Source organism: Pithys albifrons, chromosome 11, assembly GCF_047495875.1.
Source record: "Pithys albifrons albifrons isolate INPA30051 chromosome 11, PitAlb_v1, whole genome shotgun sequence".
NCBI classification, from domain to species: Eukaryota; Metazoa; Chordata; class Aves; order Passeriformes; family Thamnophilidae; genus Pithys; species Pithys albifrons.
Window position 1 is genome coordinate 1,834,063 of NC_092468.1, and position 19,928 is coordinate 1,853,990.

The 19,928-nt window shown below is 50.9% G+C and overlaps 1 protein-coding gene across 1 annotated transcript in view; it reads left to right on the plus strand.

Moving 5' to 3' along the window:
- The window catches only part of VPS8 (VPS8 subunit of CORVET complex), a 72,593-nt gene that overhangs the window by 47,788 nt on the left and 4,877 nt on the right, over positions 1–19,928 (plus strand). Inside the window, exons 35-43 of the mRNA XM_071566916.1 lie at positions 441–582; positions 1,170–1,259; positions 1,689–1,731; positions 2,451–2,554; positions 3,639–3,717; positions 4,547–4,629; positions 11,620–11,700; positions 12,945–13,114; positions 13,700–13,868. Of these exons, the coding sequence (XP_071423017.1) occupies positions 441–582; positions 1,170–1,259; positions 1,689–1,731; positions 2,451–2,554; positions 3,639–3,717; positions 4,547–4,629; positions 11,620–11,700; positions 12,945–13,114; positions 13,700–13,868 (961 nt within the window). The remainder of the gene's footprint in view (positions 1–440; positions 583–1,169; positions 1,260–1,688; positions 1,732–2,450; positions 2,555–3,638; positions 3,718–4,546; positions 4,630–11,619; positions 11,701–12,944; positions 13,115–13,699; positions 13,869–19,928) is intronic.

Consider the following 19,928-nt stretch of genomic DNA (forward strand, 5'->3'; position numbering starts at 1 on the left):
AAATAAGCAAAAGGAACAAACTGTTTCTTGAAACACATGCAGAGCAGGTCTGTAGGACACCCAGAGAGTCAGGATCTGAAGGGGCCACTCAAACCATAACGTTTCACTGAAGAAATGAGGTGAGTTCTTTGTCCCTCTTTGCCATGGAACTGCTGAAGACGTGTCTGTGCTGGTCTCTTTTTTTCACAGAGGTCTTTGATAGTCCAATTTAGACTGAGGCATCAGGAGAATATGTTGTGGAAGGAATGAAATGCTTGCTGAGAGACCCCCAGCACCAGCAACCAGTAGACAGTGTAATTTTTCTCTTGAAACCAGATGTATTGTTTTCTCTTCTGTACTAAGGATAAAAGACAACACACAATTGAATAAGAAACTCTTCTTTCCAGCCAACTTCCTGGGCTAGACTTTGACTTGAGTCTCTTGTGCCTGTTTTATTGCAGAGAAGGCACTAACCAAGAGCTGGTACACTTACCCCCCTGCATCACTGAGCAGTTCATTGAGCTGCTGTGCCAGTACAGCCCAGACCAGGTCCTGGAGACACTCAGAGTTCTGGAATCCTGCAGACTGGAAGAAACCATCCAGGTAGGAAAGACATGTGCAAGGACAGGGCCCAGGAGCTGCCTTCAGATCAGCCTCTTTAAAGTGCTGTAGAGGTACTTTTGGATTAGCTCCTGGGTGCTCTTCCAATCCCTCTCTCCCTCCCTCTGCTCTCTCCAGCTGCTGAACTGCTCTTCTGCAGCACAGTTGGATGTGTTTAATACCCTGGCTCTGGGTTTGATCTCAGGACTAGTAAGAGAGAGGCCATTAGAGCTCTGAGGCTGCTGAGGAACTGCAGAGCAGGGGTGGCTGTTACTGCTGAGTAATCCTGTTGGAGGTGTATGGAATTATGGGCCTGGGCTTTGGGGAAGCAACACTGCCTGAATGTGACTAGTGCTGGGAGAGCAACTGTTCCTTCTCTTGTAGCAGCAGTTTTTTGTTGCTTGTGTGGCAATAGAGCAGGCTGAGAACTGGGGGGATGTGGGAGTGCTGCTCAGCCTGGGTGAGGTGAGCTCAGCACACAAGGCCTGGCCATCTGCTCCTCCTGTCCCCTGGGGTAAACACACACTGGCAGCTTTCTTGAGATCTTTCTTACATTTATTTACTTTTTTTTTTTTTTGCTTTCAACTCAGATAACCCAGAAACATCAGCTCCATGAAGCTTCTTCCTATTTACTGGAGAAGAAGGGAGATATCCATGGTGCCTTTTTGGTTATGCTTGAGGTACAGTGCACTGAAATCCTGAATGTGGCACTTCTGCCATGCCCTGCCATCAGCATGGGCTGTGCTCAGGTTTGATGTTGTCCTTGCTCCTCACTTTGTTTCCCACTGGAATCCATGGAAGCATTTTCCTTCTGTCAAACAGCAATATGTTGAGTTGTCTGCAGGCTCAGCACATCAGTGTATTTTTCTGGCAAGTCTTCAAACATCCAGTAGATAATAAATGCTGAAATTTGTTTTTCTTAGTCAAAAATCATCTTTCAGCTCAGGCCTTCCCGTCCGTGTTTGGAAAGACATTTATGCAACATTAGCCATGCTGGGGAGGAAAATGGGGATTGACCCTTTGTATCCCACCTTTTCTATGCATTTCTATCAGAGTTCTTGGTAGGGAACTATCAAGTTTATTGTTCTGTGTCCTCTCTTTTGTTTCAGCGATTGCAGAGCGAGTTGCTGATGCTTACTCAAGGTGATGAAAGTAAGTTAGCAAGTTAAATTTAATTTTCTATTAGATAGATAAACACAAAAATGCTTGTGTCTTACACCTGGGATAATGAGATTCTATTTCAGGTTTCTGGGTATTGCAGGGGCTTCTTTTTGCTTATATTTCCATGGCTGTGGTAGTTACTTGGCTGACACTTCCTCACTCTGCTGCTTTTGCTGGAGGCCTAGAACAGGTGCCCTGTCAGCTCTGCCCATTGTGGCTGGTGCTCTCACTGCCTCCCCAGACACAGTCCCTGTGTCAGAATCCATTCCAGCTCCTTACTGAGCCTGAGCTGGCATTACATGTGAATGGTGAGGAGAGACAGCTGGAAGGAGCTTTTTTTTAAGCAAATTTTCCAGATAAATAAGGCTGTTCTGCCTACAGAAAATGAGTATATGCACAGATGTGCTGTTCACTAGCCCAGGGACTCATGGGCACCTAATTAAGTGCAGTTGCCCATAGTTGTTACTTAATTGAATCCTAAAACACAGCTAAGATCTTCTTTATTTGATTACATGTAATGTTCTATTTGCCCAATTTATTGTGCTATTCAGGAAATGTGCCAAAAATCAGGACTTGTCTTGGTAATTTGCTTGCTGACTGCAGTGAACAGACTTTAGATGAACAGCAAGATTTCATTTTGCAGAAGGATTGGGAGTTAACATATCTAATAGTTTCTATAATTGCAATTTGGTTTTCCCCCCAACACTTAGGCTCAGCTGAACCCTCCTTGTTAGAAAACATTGAAGATACCTTAATGAAAACAATTGCCCTTTGCCAGAGGAACTCACACAGTTTAGACCAACAACAGCGAGAGGTAAGGGAACCAAAGAAGGTGTCACTGAACTCAGCAAAGGCCTCTGTGTCTCCTGAAGCCTTCCCTTCTGTGCCTCCTCCTTTGCCCACCACTGCAGCCTGGTGTGTCTCAGGCATTCACTGTTTTCCCCTCCTTGTGTTCCCCCTGCAGGGGTTCAGGTTTTAGACCCACAAGAAAGAAATCCTCACTCATAAGGATGACACATAATGTCAGTGGTGAGGAAGCAGATGAGCCAACACCTTTCCCAGTTTTAGCTCCAGCTGAAGTTTTGGCTTGACTGTCAGTCACACACTGCAGAAGGCACTGGGAGCTTTGAGCCAGCTCCATGGTGGCACAAAGCTGTGCTGCTGTCACTGTGGCTGCAGAGCATGTTCACAGCCCCTGAGTCTGGTGTCAGCCTGGGCTGTGAGGGGTGGAGACAGCCCAGCTGGCTGGAGCTCCTGCAGAGAGCTGGGTGTGCCTGTCTCCTCACACTGGGCTTGCACTGCCATTTTGCCAGGGCATCTTTGCTCCTGGGCTCCTGCACGGTGTGTGTAACTGAACTCAGCACTGGGAATGTTGTTCCCATGTGGAAAGAGGTGGCATGGCTGGAGGTTGGGAGTGCTGTCGTTTCATCTGGAGTGCTGTCCAGGGGAGAGGTGACCTGCCTGGTCTTCTCTGCAGGGATGTCCCTGTGCTACAGGCAGGGAGGATGTCCATGTTCCCTCCTGTGTGGGAGCTGTTTGCTGTGCTCCACACTGGTCAGGTGTCACTGCAGAGAGTGGGGTCTGCCATGGAGAGGCAGCTGGGGCTGGAGGGGCCACAGCAGGGTGTTGTCACAGTCCCAGTAAAGAAAGGGGTGAGGATGGGGCAGCTGAAGGCCTGTGCTCAGAGCCTGATCAGACAGGGTCCTGGGCTGAGGTGAGCAGTGTGGGCTCACAGCACCCTCAGGTGCTTTGCTCTGGGGTGTTTTAGGATATCTCAGTGCTGTCCCATTGCAGTTCTGGAAGTGAGTCTTTGCCACTGGGCTCTGACATTGCCCAGAGCTCATTTTTAGCACTGTCCTGATCTCACTGTTTTTTCCCCTTGCATTCCATGATTCCAGGCCCTGTGGTTTCCCCTGCTGGAGGCCATGATGTCCCCACAGAAATCCTCTGGCTCTTCCCACTGTCGATACTCCGAGTGTGAGTATTCTGGCTTTGGTGACCCCGGGTGCTGGTGTGTGCTGTCTCTCCTCCTCTGCTGAATGAATAGAAGAAAAGCAGTTTGGGTACTCCATTCCTGAAGATTCTGCACCCTGACCTGCAGGGGCTGTAGGACTGATCTCAAGCAAAGAGTTATTTTCAATTGATCTTTATTTGATTTTCCCCTGAGGAGAGGAGGGCCCCTACCATAGGCTGTGCTAATAAGTTGGTTCCATTTAGGATGGCGTCTGAAAGAGCCAAGATGCACAGCCTCTGAAAGGCTTTCTAGGCTGGAAGGAGGTTGCAGTCAGTGCTCTGGGAGCTCCTGACATAATGCACTGTCATTTTCCATGCCTGTTGGGCACTTCTCCCTGCACCTGCATTATCCCTTCAGAGAAGCTGAATTGCTGAGTCCATACTTATGTGAATATTGGCTCTTCCTTTGGGAAACTGGGCATCTGGGAACAAGTCTCATGCAGAGGTCAAAGGTAGGAAGTGTTAGAGTCTGTGGGGCCATAACATGGACAAGGAATCCAAACTGGGGTTTGGCAGCAGTAGGAGAAGTGAACGATGGCTCTACAAAGTCAGTGTAAATGTGAATGTTTGCTGTGGGGTGTGGGAGGGAACACAGAGGCAGTGTGGTATCAAACACTCTGAAACACCTCCTGCTACAAAAAGCTCTGTGTGCTTAGTGCAGAACATGCAGAGGAAAAGTATAAAAGTTGTTTTCAAACTAAAATACACCCCTTGAAGTAAAACTCTCTTATCTTTAAGACTGATCTCTGTGTGTTCCCTGAATCCTGATGAACTGCTGTGTTTGACTTTCCAGCTCTGAAGAGTTTGACAATGCAAGTGCTGAACAACATGGCTGCATTTATTGCCCTGCCCTCCATCCTGCAGAGGATTCTCCAGGTGAGCTCCTGCAGAGAAAAAGGTTCCACCAAACTGTGCCACTGAGCTATGGGGAAAAGGTATTCCCAGGTCATTAAAGAACAGCTCAACTTAATTGTTGGATTCAAAGTATTTCAGTAAAAGTTCATTGGTGAGGTAAGTTGGAAAAGCTGATAGAAATACTTGGAGGCACATGGGAACACATGGGCCTGTGATAAGATAATTGAGGTACTTCCTGCCAAACCAAATAAAATATTATCTCAAAGGTTGCAATTACTTTGAACTGAAACCTGGCAGGTTTAGAGGCAAAGCCATGATGAATTTTTCAAACTTGGAGCTAAATTAGTTGAAAGTCCTTTAGCAAAGGCTCTGGGGTGGGAAGACACTAAAGCAAAGCATGTGGCCTTTGGAGAAAGATCATGATTGGGCCCAAAATTTGGTTGAAGGTGCAATTTTACTTTAGAGATGTTTGTTAGTGAGCAGCAAACATTTTGTAGAAGAGATAATTTTAGTCAGGACCTTGGGTTGAGTTGGTCACTGCCACTCTATTTGTTAATGTGAAAAGCATGGGAAAGCCAAGGCTGGGATTTAATAACAAGTCTTGAGAAATGCAGAAAAAGAAGTAGAATAGTTGTCTGCTGTGCAGAGTGGAATGATGGAATGATTGAAGGGCTGAGACTGTGGAAATGTTCTCCAGGGTTTCTGTTCCAGGTGAGAGGAGGGAAGGGCTAACAGGCTTCACAGGGTGAACACACCTCTACCAGCCTATTGCTCTGAGCTTAATACTGTGCACAGTCTTGGATTTTGGAAAGAATCATAAGACTAAAGCACATTGTAGAAGAGTGGATAAAAATGTGATCAATGAAATGTGGTTTTGTCAAAGGTAGAAAGTGATGAGCAAACTCAATGGCTCTTCAATAACTTATTTCATCTCCTTTTAGCTGAGACACTGGATTTAGTTTCCTGTTGGCCTTTGATGTTTAATGTAGGCAGGAAATGATGGAGAAACAATGGGAAACTGCCAGGGAGGCTTCCCTGGGTTATGCTGGGAACTCCCAGGATGGGGTGAGAGTCAAATCAGTGACCAATGTGCACATAACACCACTGGGATGTGTTACAGAGTGGAGGAGGATCCTGTTCCCCTTGGGATGAAGAGACTCCTGTTGGCAGACCTGAAAAAGTTCATTTTATTTTGGTTTTGATGGACTCTTTTAGCAGCAATAGGAAAACCTTTTCCAGAGGCAACAGGGGTGTGAAATGTCTGTGTCAGTTGTGGAGGGAAGTGGTTGGTGTGATGCTGAGGGGATGCTTAAGCAGGGAAGTGCTTCAGTGGGGGCAGAAGTGGGTCAGGCATTGCTGAAAGCAGCTCTGGTCACTGGGTTTGGGGGCAGGGGGAACTGCTGCTCATTGCACTGCCCTGGTCAGCCTTACAAATCCAGTCTGACAATGGAGAGATTTGGAAAGGCAGATATTTTTGTACAACCAGAGCAAAAAATGATGACTTCTTGAAATGCTTGCAGGGAGAAAAGGACTGAATTCCAGGTAAAGAGCATTAGATGAGAACTTCATAAGATGGGAACAGTAACTGGTCCCTTGTAGCTGGGAAATGTCTTAAAGATCAAGTGAAGATCCTATGGAAGGGGAGGTGGTATTGATTTACAGGATCTCTACATAAGTGGACTTTGCCTCTAACACTCATTCTTTTACAGATTTCACTCACTCACACTCATGTAATTGCAGGGCCCTCAGGTGTGTGGGGTTTGTGTTGTGGGCTGGATCGTTTGTGGGCATAGAGAGGGTGTGAGCCCCTTGCTGGGCATCCTCTGACTGATGCCAACAGCTCAGTCATGTCCTTTACAAGCTGCTGCCTCTTGTAAGGTGAATGTTTGTCTCTGAATCTCACTTTGGCTTCACCAGACTTGTCAACTTCTTTGTTAGGAGATGGGTCTTCCACTGAGAACTTGTCTGTGCTGGGTCTTACCCATCTGCTGCCTTCAGTGCTTGGCACTTTTGGGCTGGGAACAGTGTCCTTTGTTACCAAGACAGACCCTGCACTGAGCCCTTTGCTCTTGTGCTTAAACCCCACATTTCCATCCACACTGCCCTCACACCACCCCTTCCTTCTGGAGTTCTGGGATGCACTGCTCTAGGTCATTGTTGCCTGTGTGTTTGTAGCTGTGTTGTGTTAAACTACTCCAGGGCTTGCAGCAGGTTCTGTGGGTTTGGTTTTTATGCACAGCTTGGCCCTTGGAGGAATTGCTTTGGATTCAGGTGGGAAGCTGGGAGTGCTGATGAGCATTCCTTGCTCTGTGGCCATGCCATGAGTGCCCAGCTCACACGTTCAGGGGCTCTGAGCCCTTGCCATGGGGGAGATCAGGACAAGCTCCCTCTGTGTCAGGCAGCTGGGAGCACTGGAATTTTTGCCTCTCTGCCATCTGCTTCCTTGGATTACCTGGGAATGGCACTGAAGTGCCCTGCAGGGCAGAACCCCAGCATGGATTTCCCAAAGCCTGGTGCTTTTCCAGACAGCAGGAGCCTTGTGTTGTTGGCCCTGGCTGGGTGTTCCTTTTGCAGAGCTGTGTGGCTGCTCTTTGAAGCCACGTACAATTCCAAAGCCTGGTGCCAAACCCTTCTGTCTCGGCTCTGAGCAGTGTCCACCTGAACTGTGGCCACAGGTCAGCTCTGAGGCCAGCCTGTCTGGGCCCTGGGGTGCAGGCAGCCTGTCCCAAGCCTGTCCTGGGTTAGGGGTGCTGGCAGCCTGTCCCGAGCCTGTCCTGGGTTAGGGGTGCAGGCAGCCTGTCCCGAGCCTGTCCTGGGTTAGGGGTGCAGGCAGCCTGTCCCAAGCCTGTCCTGGGTTAGGGGTGCAGGCAGCCTGTCCTGGGTTAGGGGTGCAGGCAGCCTGTCCCAAGCCTGTCCTGGGTTAGGGGTGCAGGCAGCCTGTCCCAAGCCTGTCCTGGGTTAGGGGTGCAGGCAGCCTGTCCCAAGCCTGTCCTGGGTTAGGGGTGCAGGCAGCCTGTCCTGGGTTAGGGGTGCAGGCAGCCTGTCCTGGGTTAGGGGTGCAGGCAGCCTGTCCCAAGCCCCCAGATTGTTCAGTAAACCCAGAACTGTACGTGGTGCTTGTCTGACAGTGCCCTCCAAAGCTGCTCCAAGAGAGCTCCAGGCTTGGTGGGAGAGCAGAGAGGCACTGGAGCTGCAGTCTGAGAGGGGGAGCAGCTGCCCAGGAATTCCCTGGGGGATTTGTTGGAAGGTGGATGACATCAGTAAACTGAGGTAGATTATCTTGCCTTTTCTGAAAAGGAATTAGAGTATTCCAGTTTTAGTGGACTGTTTTTCTTCCTCTTCTGGGCTTAACTGCTTACAGATTATACTTTATGCAAATGTCAACTTTGCAGCCGAAATGCTCTGCTAAAGGGCACCTTGCAGGGGCTGTGGGCAGACCTGCAGCTTTCCCAGGGAACAGGGGGGCTCCTGACTTGTGCCTGGCCCAGCACACCCCCCAGCACCAGCAAGGCACATGAAGTGACCAGTGGTGCATTTCTGCTCTGGCTCAGCCTCAGCAGTGTTGTGCAGTTAGTTACTGATGGGGAAGTCTGAACTGCTGCATTAGGAGAGAGAGCAGAGGAATCCTCTTGAGCTTTAAGAGAAATTCCATGTTATTAAGGATGAGAGTGCTCTCTGAAGAGGCTGAGGTTGAGTATTAATTCCTTTACAAAGCTGTAATCCTTTGTGAATGTTTTGTAAGCACATGCAGCTGATGCCTCCTACAAAATGGAGAACTGGAGAAGTCAGAAACTTAAAAGCTGCCTGTTGGAACCCCAAAGAGGGGAGGGAAGGAAGGAATCTCTAGAAACTGTTCCAGAATGGAAGCAGAAACATCCAGGAAGTCTTTCTTTGTACTTTTTCTCTTCCTGCTTAGGACTCTCTTTGGCTGTTTTTTCTTCCCAGCCCTGGGGATCAGCACTGGGATTAGCTCTGTGTACAATGGCTGCTCTGTCCCCTTGCAGAGGGGAGAAGCTGCAAGTGAATGTGTCTTCAGAGTGCATTTATCTGCACTGGTAGCAAAGCAAGGGCAGTTTCCTGGACCTGGGAAGAAACTGGAAATGGAGGGGTGGGACTGGCTGGAAGGGCTGCCTGAGCACCTCTGGCCTGTGCCTGAGGACCTGCCAGCCCTCCCTCAGCTGCCTGGGGGTGGGGGTGGCACTGGCAGCCAGTTTGGCTTGGGCTTCCCATGCCAGTGCCATGTTCCCAGGGCAGTGCCAGCCTGGGAGCAGTGCCTGTGACCTGTTCCTGGGTGGTACAATGCCTGTTCCACTGCATGTGGTGCAACATTCAGATCCAGAGCATGGATTCCAATCCGAGACCAATTTTATAGGGTGGAATTAATGAGGGATATTCCTCCATAAGAGTAACGGATCCCACCAGGCTCTTGTGGTTGGAGCTATGGTGGGGGCTGAAAGCAGCAAATTGGAAGAAAGCACCATAACTGTCTGGAAAAGTGCCCTGATGGCTGTGGATGAATTCCTGCTGGAGGCAGAGCTGCAGCCAACCCTGGAGCACTGTGGGACCCACTGCTGGCACTTGGCTGGTGTGGGGCTTGGCCAGACCAGGGGCCTCCTCTGCAGCCAGTACAGGCCATTTTCTTCACAGAATCACAGACTGTTCTGAGTTGGAAGGGACCCACAAGGATCGAGTCCAACTCTTAAGTCAGTGGCCCACACAGGGGATTGAACCCATGACCTTGGCATTATTACAGCCAGGTTTTAACCAACTGAGCTGATCTCAGTGGCCCAACTGCTTGCCATTCCTTGTAGGGGTCATCAAGCATGACTTGAGTAAAACTGAGCCAGTGAAAGCTGGCCCTCGGACTTGTGCTCCCTCTCTGCAAAGATGCAGATGGGTCTTTATTCTTCTGTCTTCCTCACATCTCCTCTTCCTCCTCTGCTGTCCACACAAAATACAAGTGGCTTTAAAAGTCTACACTGGCAGGAATCTTGAGGTGCTGTGTGTAAATGGTGGTATCTGGACAGTGTTGGCCTTTCCTTGGCCATGCTCTGGAGGGCTTTAGCAGAGTGTCTGAGGGTGCAGGACTGAGTTGCTCTGCACTGTGGATCACAGCCCTGCGGGGGGGGGGGGGGTCCCCAGGGCCCTGCGGGGGGGTGGTCCCCAGGGCCCTGCAGGGGTGGGGGTCCCCAGGGCTCTGTAATGCTGGAGGTCCCAAGGGCCCTGCAGGGTTGGGGTCCCAGTGCTGCCCCTCTGTCACCCCTGTGCTGACTCAGGGCTGTGCTCCCTGTGCTGTGCTGTTAAATGATGCAGCGTGTTCAGGCTGTGTGTGCACCCAGCAGAGAAGGAGCCTCTGCAGCACATCAGCTCTTCATGCTCCATCCCCTGTGCTCCAAATCCACAGCTGGTTTTGACTCAGTGCTGCTTTTATTTAGGCTGGAATGTTGGTGCTGCTGCCTGTCAAGTTTCCCAAGAAGGCTGTTCAAGAATTCCCTGACTTGCTTTCTCTAGCTGGTGTGGTGATCCCTCAGAGTATTTTGCAGTGTAATCCCATGCTGCTTTAGCTGGCTCTGTCAAATTGCTTTTTCACTGTGGAGCCTCCTTTCCCAGTCCCAGCATGGAGTCAGTCTTCCTCCTCCCTTCTCTCATTGATCTTGTCCAGAGCTTGTCCTTCCAGCTCCTGTTCCCACTTCCATTGTGTCCCCACTGTTTTCCTGCTCTCTAGGTTAGTTTCCTCTTGACATCTTGCAGTTTATTTTTGCCAGTGTCCTGCCTGTTCCTGTTCTCTCAGCTCCCAGCAGCTTCCCCCAGTGTCCTTCCCCTGCCTCCCAGCAGGCAGAGTGCTGCTTTCCAGGTCCAACTCAATGTCTGCCAGTTGGGGATTTGTGTTACACAGGGGTGACTTCCCAGACCCTCTCTTGAGGCATTCCTGGATGGATTTGTTGCAGTTACAGGCACATGTGGCCTCGGTGGTGCCGGGCTGGGATGGGAAGGGCACAACCTTGGTCTTCGTGGGTCAGACTGTCCAGGACACAGGGATCACACCCCTGCAGCAGCCAGTAGGTCCTGCCACTGACCTGACTCCTGCCTTCCTTCTCACTTTTGTTAAAGTCACAAGGAGCCACCACAAGCTGTCCCTGTGCTGTGGTGGGGCAGAGGCAGTTCCTGGCATGTCCAGTGCCCCTGGGAGCAGGATCCCATCATGCTGTGCAGCAGGGAAGGATGGTGCCAAGGCTCTCCCCTCTCCCAGGGCTTTGCCCATCTCCCTGTTGGAAGGGGCTGTGGTTGTCCTGTTGCCATTTTCCTGTCCAACTGATGCTTCAGAGGGTGCCAGGTTGGCTGTGCAGCAGGAGGGGGTGTTTGGGCTGGGCTGGAGCAGGGCTGGGGAAGGATGAGGTGCACCAGGGCGATGAATTGTACCACAGACCCTCATTTGTGCTGCTGGGACATGGAGATAGAGCTGCTCAGGGCATGTGGGAATCACCCCTGCAGCACTGGGAGAGCCCTGGAGGCCCCTGTTCCCTCTGCCACCTGATGTGGGATCAGGAGTGCCTGGGATTCCTGCAGCTGAGGGGGTGTGGGATGAGCTTGGGGCTGAGTTACCCCTGACTGGGCAAGAGCAGGGGGCAGCAGGGGCCTGGGAGGTGGCTGGGGGTGGCCCAGGAGGTGGCTGGGGGGGGTCCAGGACGTGGCTGGACATGCTCTTTCCTTCAGTGTTCCTCAAATGCCTTCTCCAGGCAGCTCCTGCATCTCCTGAATGGGGTTTCCAAGGTCTAAAGGCTTTTGACCAAACCACACTAATTAGTATTGATGTCATTGACTGAGTTTTGCTAATTATGAACTTACCCATCAATACATGGGATTATTGTGCTGTGCCTGGGCATGTGCAACATATTTAACTGCAGTCAAAGGTTCTGTTTGTGGTGCCAATCTGGAGGAAAAAATTATTTAGAAATAATCAGAATGATCACATCCTGTGATTCAACTGCAGCTTTTCATTTCTTTATACAGGATCCAGTTTATGGAAAAGGGAAACTTGGAGAAATTCAGGGCCTTGTCCTGGGAATGCTGGACACCTTTAACTATGAGCAGGTGAGCTGCCCTGTTTCTGTTCTGCCCATGCTGCAAACAGGGCTATTTTAGCTGTGTGCTCTGCTGCTCAGTTGTCATTTCTGTCTGCAGGGCAAAGGCAGTGGCCATGTGAGTGATTTCTGTCTGACTGGGGGACAGGATGAGTTTGTTTTGCCCACAGCTTGCAAGTGAAGGGGCTGACAGGTACATGGTGAACACCTCTGCAGCTCAGCTCTGTGTTAAATGAACTGGAAGGATAAACATCTGCTTTTCTCCAGCACATCCTGCAGTTAGGGATTCAAAGGCACAAAACTGTTGTTTTGTCTTTCTATGCAGTTTTAAATGGTAATGCTGCACTTCCTTTGTGACCTGGTGAGATTTCATCTTAATCTCAGTCCTGCTTTTCTCTGTCCAGTCCCAAACCCCAGGCAGTCTCCACGCTTCAGCAGCTTTCTAAAACTCCCTTTCCCCTAAACAGGATGCACAGTCTTTCTCCAAAGTCACCCCCTTGGTTCTGCTGCCTGAGGCACTGCCATCCTGCCTCCTGCTCAGGCCAGGCCTCCCTGCACCAGCAGTCAGTGAAAATACAATGGAAAACAGCTTTGCTGTAGAGAGCTGGGCATGGAGAGCCTTTCTGTGTGTTTGGGTTCTTGGGGAAGGGCTGTCAGAGCAGCACAGTCCCTGTGTCTGGGACAGGCTGCATGTGGAACCAGTGGTGCAGCCTTTGGGAGCTGCTGCTGTGGAGCAGCCACAGATCAGAGCTCAGCACCTGCTGCTGCTGCAGGGACCTGGCACTGAACACCCCCAGGGTGTTGGCTTTGGGCTCTTCAGAAATGGGCATCTCTTGGGAAGGGCAAACAGATGAGCACCTCAGGGGGTTTTAATGCTTTAATTGCCATGGTGCATTTGGGCTTTGATTTTTATCAGCACATTTCTCCTCAAGTGGGGGATGTGAGCAGTAACTTGCCAGGTAGAGGGGGAAGATGACAAAAGGAGCCTGCCAAGTCTCTGTTAATGCTCTGACAAAAATCAATACAGGGTTTGTCTAGTTAAGAGTGGAGAGGAATTGCCTCCATTAACGTGCCACTAAAGGGTAAGTGTTTTGAGGGCAGTGGATAGAAAACATAGGAGAAGGGATTTTATTGGGTTGGTTTTGCTCTTAGTGGTCTGCTAAGCTGCTTGTTAGGAAGAATTGATCAGCAGGGAGTTTGTGCAGTGTGGAGGTGACAGACTGACGGAGTTACTCTGTGTTGTCTCCCACACAGACCCTTCTAGAGACAACTACGAGCCTTTTAAACCACGACCTCCACTGGTCTCTGTGTAACCTGAGAGCCTCTGTCACGAGGGGGCTCACCCCAAAGCAGGATTACTGCTGCATCTGCCTCCAGCAGTACAAGAGGAGGCAGGAAACTGCGGATGAAATCATTGTATTCAGGTAAATGTAAGGGGTGGGACTTTGTTAGTAGTTTTAAAACGGGGAAAAAGCTCCTGCTGTTTAACCTGCACGAGTACCCATCTGTATTCCTGTGAGCATGTCTCCCTGTGGAGGGCTGGCTAATCAAACCCACCAGAGCCTGATTTGCATGCAGCCAGCTCTGCCTCTCTGCAAGGAACTGCCTCCCAGTTCTGTGGCTGGCTGGCAGTGTCCTGCCTCTCTCCCAGCAGTGCTCTTGGGTCACTGCAGCCCCCTGGGCTCTCCTGTGTATCTGCACACCTCAGACTCAGCACAGCCCTGGCTGTGTGCACAGCTGGCCCCTCCCATGCTCCCCTCTGGGGCCAGGTGTCTGTAAAACAGGACAAGATCATTATTACCTTGGTGTTATGGTCTGTAGCTGTATCAGCTGTATCACTGTTCTTTTTGTGAGTCTGGTAACCCCTCAGGAGGGTGAGGAGGTGGGAAGGGAGTGTGTACCCTGCTGATCGGCATTCCTTGTTTCCCAGTGCCCAGCCATTCCCCCTCGCCGTGCAGAGCTCAGGAGGTGCTGCCCTGCCTGCAGGCTCTGATTGCTTCTCTTTGCAGCTGTGGCCACTTGTACCATTCGCTGTGCCTGCTGAGCAAGGATTGTGGCACAGTCACCAAGGGGCTCATGAGGTGGATGTGCTACAAGTGCAACTCAAGTAATAAGGGAGGAAAGCTGAGTGAGAACTTCTCAGAGCTGAAAAAAGGAACTGGAGCATCCCTGGCACAGGTAAGGTTTGTGAAGTGGTTTCTCTTTGGATCAGCTTTGTCATTGCTTTGGTCTCATGTGAGTCTGTGTTTCCAGGGAAGCCCCTGATCAGGAGCTGTCAAACACTACCAGCATCTGACTGGTCCTCTTTCTGAATGTCATTTTATTTTGGTGGGGACATAGCTGTGGAAGTCATGGAAATGTGTTCATCCAGAAGGTCTGGGAGCTGGTGGCAGGGCCAGCTGGGTGCTTGCAGCTGCTTTCCTGCTATGTGCATCCACTACTCTGTCTTGTTTGGGAGAGTCTGGGATGGGCCACTGCAGGGGCAGTTCCTTTCAAATAATTTTCAGATATGTCTTCTATAGAACTTACATATAAAGTTGGCATGTTCCCTGTGGCTGGATCGTGGAGCCTCCATTCTACCTTCCCAGCACATAACCAGGCTCTGGGGTAAGGTCTGGGATGGATTTGACTCACTTAAAGAGCTTGCACAATGTTTTAAGGAGGTTGTGTGTAACCAAGACTGATGCAGCTGGATTTGAGTGAGAGAACAGAGAATTAGCTTGTATTTATTGTCAGTATTTGTGCTCAGGCAGTTTCACCACCCCTAACTGAAACAGAAGTGCAGTCTCCATGTGCATGGAGCTGTCTCCTGCCTGGCACTGTGCTGAGGGCTGTGAGCCACAGTGGCAGGCAGCTTGTTGGGGTGTCTTCAGGGACACTGCTCGTGGGGAGCTGAACTCTGCTCGGCAAAGGAGGCCCCTGGGGAGGGTTTGTTCCTGTGCCTTGAGGCACTTTGTGCATTTGTCACCACACAGATGCCCACAGAGCACTGAGTCTTCACTGCTGGAGCCAAAATAATTCAGTCTCAGAGTATGTTTTTATAGTAGTACTTTAGCTTTCTTCCAGCAGATGATTTCAGTTTCTGCCAAATCAGTGCTGCTCCCAAGCTGGCTGGTGGCATCAGGCAGCTCCTGGCACTGACAGGGAAGGCTTCCTGCTCAGGGCACTCGTGGGGGAAGAGGAACTTCAGGGAAACCTCAGGGGCTTGTGTGGAGCCCCTGCAGCCTCTGCAGTCAGCTCATGTTAGTGCCTTATTGGAGACAGCAAGAAAAGCTTTGCCAGGAGCTTGTAAACCCTCTGTGCTCCAACCAGGATGCTCCCAAACCCTGTGTGAGCTGTCCTGCTGTGCTGTGTGTGGGCACTGGCTCTGAAGCTGGGCAGGTTCAGCAGCACCACGTCTCCCAAGGAGTGGGTGTCAATGGGGATGACAGGCCAGGGTGCCCCTCAGAAGCTCAAGGCAAAATTAAATACTAGAACTGCATTCAGCATTTGAGTGCCTGACACTCGATCCCTGTGCCTGATAACTGTATGCCTGAGTTTGTCATGGGCAGTCAGTCAGAGCCCTTTGACACCAGTGTGGACATCTCCCAAGAAAGATGGGGAAATTGCTCCAGATGCCTGGGAATGATCAGGGCAGGGAAGGGAAGATGTTTCCCCTTATTTAACTGATGTGTCTATGAAAGTGAAGGACTGGCTGGGACTCAGGGCTAAAAGGGACATGTGGAGGGGAGGAAAGGGGTTACAGCACAGGTCACCTGCTGCTGGCTGGAAACTCCATCCCAGGCAATCAGAGTGTGGGGTGCTCCCTGCTGCTGTCATGTGCTCTTGGCAGGGAAGCCATCACTTCCTGCTCCACACACAGCCAGCCCAGCCCAGCAGAGCCCCAGCACTGCTTCAGGCCCCCACCTCCTCCTCCCCATGTCCCAGATCCTCTCCAAGTTTGTGATGTTCCTCACGTACTGAAATTACAATATTTAACTGTTGTACTTGCATGTGATCAAACTGTTGTGCAGTCAGAGCTTTAAAAAGCTGAGTATATTTAGACTTGGCAACAGACTGTAGAATCTCCAGCCTCTCCAGGAAGTTTCTTTGCTGAACAATCAGCTCTCAGCAGCATCCGTTAACCCTGAGAGGTAACAATCCCTCTGACCAGGCTGTGGGCTGGGTTACAGAACTGACTTTTGTGGTGGGGGAAGAGCTGGCAATGTGGAGGAGATGGAGCTTCTGTGTTCCCTCTTAACTCTGCTGGCGGACACGCAACTCTGTGCTGAACAAGCTGCTGTTTGTGCACAGGAAATCCTGAGGGAGGTCCCATTCACAGGGTTGTGCTCCCAGCCCTGCCCTCCCCTGACCCCTCAGAGCCATCTCTGGAGCTTCCAGGCCCTCTGCACATGGATCTGTGGGGAGCTGTTTTCTTGCAGCCACTTTGAAGACCCTGAAAGCCTCATCTGTCTCTTGGCAAAAATCAAATGTGGTTTTTATTTTTCCATAGGGAAAATATTTTTCCATAGGGAAATCTTCAGCTGAGGTATTTATTTTCTTAGGAAGCCTTGAATTAGGAGTAGCCTCATACTGAGAAATGCCACTGAGCATCTGGAGTGTGTTCTGCAGCACCGATTCTGCCCTGCCCAAGCAAAGGCTGTCAGTCTGAGTTGTGCAGTGTGGCTGAGATGTGTATGTGGAACGACAGCCCAGCAGACAGTGTTTCTCTGCCCTGTTCTGTGTGTGGTGCTGTAGCCAGTCCCTGAAATTAGGGAGGTGGAGACACACCACGAGCCAGCTCTGAGCCACTACTGGGGGTGTGACAGCATGTACTGAAGCTGAGCCTGACTGGGGTGAGGGCTTGGGACACTGCCCTAGGGAAGGGGAACAGAGAGAAGGGCAGAGGAGCTTTTCTTTCCCCTGGGTCTGCTACCAGAAGTTTGTACTTTCTGTGTTATCCCCTAAACCTTGCTGACTTCCCAAGGATAATCATCTGGGGTTAATGGATCATCTGTCCTCTCTTCCCTACCTCACCATGAATGAGAGTTAAAGGAAATGAAAGCTCATGTTTGTGGTGGGTTTAGTCTGATGGAAATCTTGCAGTATTGCTGTTGTGCTGTTTGAAGTGAGCTGAGGCGTGTTAGGTGAAGGCACAGCAGCTGGACTCTGCCTAAATACCTGCTGTAATCTCCTGATGTCTCAGCCAGCCATCCCCAAAACTCCTTTGCCTCATTTCAGTGGGCTGGTTTGTGTTTTCCATGTATTGTGCCAGCCTGTGTACAGGATCAGGGGAGAACAGCCTTGCCCCTGGGCCATAAGTCCTGCAGGCACTGCCAGGAGCCCCTGAGCTGCCACACTGGTTACCCCGTGCCTGAGGGGGTGCCCGAGCTCTGAGGACACCCTTGTTGGAGCCAGATGGCAAATATGTTTTATTCAGGAGTTTAATCCTGTCAAGTCACGCCAGGACGGACAATGGACGTGACCCACAGTTAATCCAGTTTGTCAGCCTCTACCTTTGAGCTCTGTCCTGCAGCCTTCCAGCATCCCTGTCTGTGAGCCCTCCAGAGCCCTGGGGCCGGGCCCTCTGCAGCACCTCTGGGAGCTTTCTCATGTCTGCAGGGAAGGTTGAGGTTGGGGTTTTCACTAATACTTGTTTGAGGGCCAGACAGATGTTACGTGACCTCCATCGATCGGTAAACAGAGCCAGTTTTACTGTTTCCAGTGTAACAGTGACCATCAGTTATTAGCTTGTCTCCAGTGATAAAAAAATGTCAAGGCCTTCCTAACTATGAAAACACCCAACTGTGATCCCCCCCAATAACACCAAGGAGATAATCAGTGTTTGATACAGTTCCACAGCTGTGCATTCTCTGCTCTGGGGGGAATATTCCATGTACACATTAACTGAGCACACACCCCGTCCTTCAGCTTTGGACTTGGCTTTGGGGGGGATTCCTTCACTTCAGCACGTGGGGAAGGCACTGGAAACACAGAACATCCATGTTTAGGATTGTTTGGAAACAAAATGGATTTAGTAAATAGAAGTCTGAGTGCAGGAGTGTTCATGAGCAGGGTGAGGAGGACTGGCACCAAAGCTAAAACTGAAAACAAAATACAAATTTAGAAAGACTGATTTGAAAAACATAATTATCCTTGAGCAGCTTTTAAATAAAAAATGGCTTTTTTGAGACTTTTGGTACTAGAGAGGTGGGCTAGTTTTGTTGTTTTGTGGGGGTTTTAGAGGAAAATCAGAGAGAATTGTAGTTGTCTCCCCTGGCCCTCCTACAGAGCAACATGCAGCCTGGCAGAAGGCTCCTTGCACTTCCTGCAATCCCAGGTCTGGCACTCTGGGGCCCTGAAAGGCTGACAAGAAGCAGGGACAGCTGAATTCCAAACTGCCTAAAGCCAAGAGCAGTGAGACTGGGATGTCCTGTGGAAGGGTCATGCCCTGCTTAAGAGAAAGGGTGGCAAAGCTGCAGTGGGGAATCTTGGCTTGACTTTACAACTCAGTTTCTGAGAAGCTATTCCTACAGTTTGATAAAAATGTCCTCCCTTTTATTAAAACATTCCATATCTGGGAGGATTTGTAGAACAGACTCATTTAAATGCAGTGGCAGATACTGGGCTGCTGCAGCCTGTGGATATTCCCACAGACCTGCCAGAGATCCTTGGGCTGGGATTGCTCCTGTTGCTGGAGGGGGGGTGGCTGTTCCCCACTGTGATTCCAAGCCCAGGGATAACCAAACGGCCCAAGGCTTAAGGGTGCAGATGACTCCTCTCTTCTGATGGTTCTCTGAAGGAGGGGAGCAAAATAAATGGAAGCTGAGGTTTTGGCTGTTTATGGTGCTTGGTGGCAGGGCAAGAGAGGTGATTTTGCTGTGTGAGGTGTGCTGGCTGGAGCCCAGGGACACTGCCTGTTCCTGAAGGCAGCTTTTGGAAATGCAGGTGAGCGTCTCTCTCTGGTAAATCCATCAATGGGGAGCTGCAGTTTCCATGTCCCACCTCCCTGCTGCACAAGGAGAACAGTGTTTGGTTTGGGCAGCTGCAGCTGAGCCCCTGAACTGCCCCAGGGCCTCTGAAGCACCTTGGAAACCTCCCTCTTGGACAGCAGCACCAGGCTGCTCCCAGGGTCAGGAGATCCAAAGGGGATGGATAGCAGGTGTTCCCTGGGGTGTTCTGGAAGGGTTGGGCTCACAGTATCAAAAAATCTCTGCCAGGAGGGGTCACTAACCCTTCTTACACCGAGTAGGACTTCTTCCTTCTTCTGTGTGTCTTTACACCAGACCCGAGGGAAAGTCTGGAGTTGTGTCAGGGCAGAGTTAGGTTGGATCTCAAGAAAAGGTTCTTCTCCCAGAGGGGGGTGGGCACGGCCCCAAGGCTGCCAGAGCTCCGGGAGTGTTTGGATGATGCTCTCAGGCACAGGTGTGGGATTGTTGGGGTGTCTTCACAGGGACAGGAGTTGAACTCAGTCCCTGTGGGTCCCTTCCAGCCCAGCAGATTCCATGATTACTTTCCCTTTCTCTCCCCAGCTCCTGCCACGGAGAGAACACTGCAGCCCTTCAGTGTTAACCTTTGGAAGGTGAATTCCTTGCCTTCCTGCAGAGAGGCCTCTGTCCTGTTGGGCTCAGGCACTGAGCTGAGCTCAGCCCTAGCACAAACCTGCTGGGCATAGTCTTTACATAACATTTATCCATGTGCTGCCAATGCCTCATCTGCTGTGTCCAGTGAGGGTGTGTGGGGTTTGTGTTTGTCTAATTAATCCTGGGCAGCTGCTTTGGCTGAAGGCATCAGTGAAAGTCCAAGGGAATGTTCCAGCAGTGCCTCGTGTCGGCAGGAGCCACTACCTGAGGAGTAGGGAGGTGCTGTGCCCTTCCAGATCCCCGACACAGACAGTTCCCTGCTCTGCCCCATCCCTGCAGGCTCACGTTGCAGCAGCAGTGAGTGTATCAGAGCACAAATAAACCTGTGCTCTGCCTGCCTTGAGCGAGAGGTTTGCTCCTGAAGTTCACGAAGTTCAGCTGGAGACATCTGCCTTGCCCAGGGTACTCCTGGGGAGAGGCGAGGGAGGGGTGTGTGACAGGCTGGGGCAAGGCTGTGCTCCTTGCTGGCTCGGGGCTGTTGGCTGCAGGCAGCGTGTCCTGCTGCCAGGGCAGTGTTGAGCCCGGGGGGCTGGCCATGGGGCAGCCTGTCCTTCTGCCGTGGCTCTGGGGCCCCCAGGGCAGTGCTGAGCCCGGGGGGCTGGCCATGGGGCAGCCG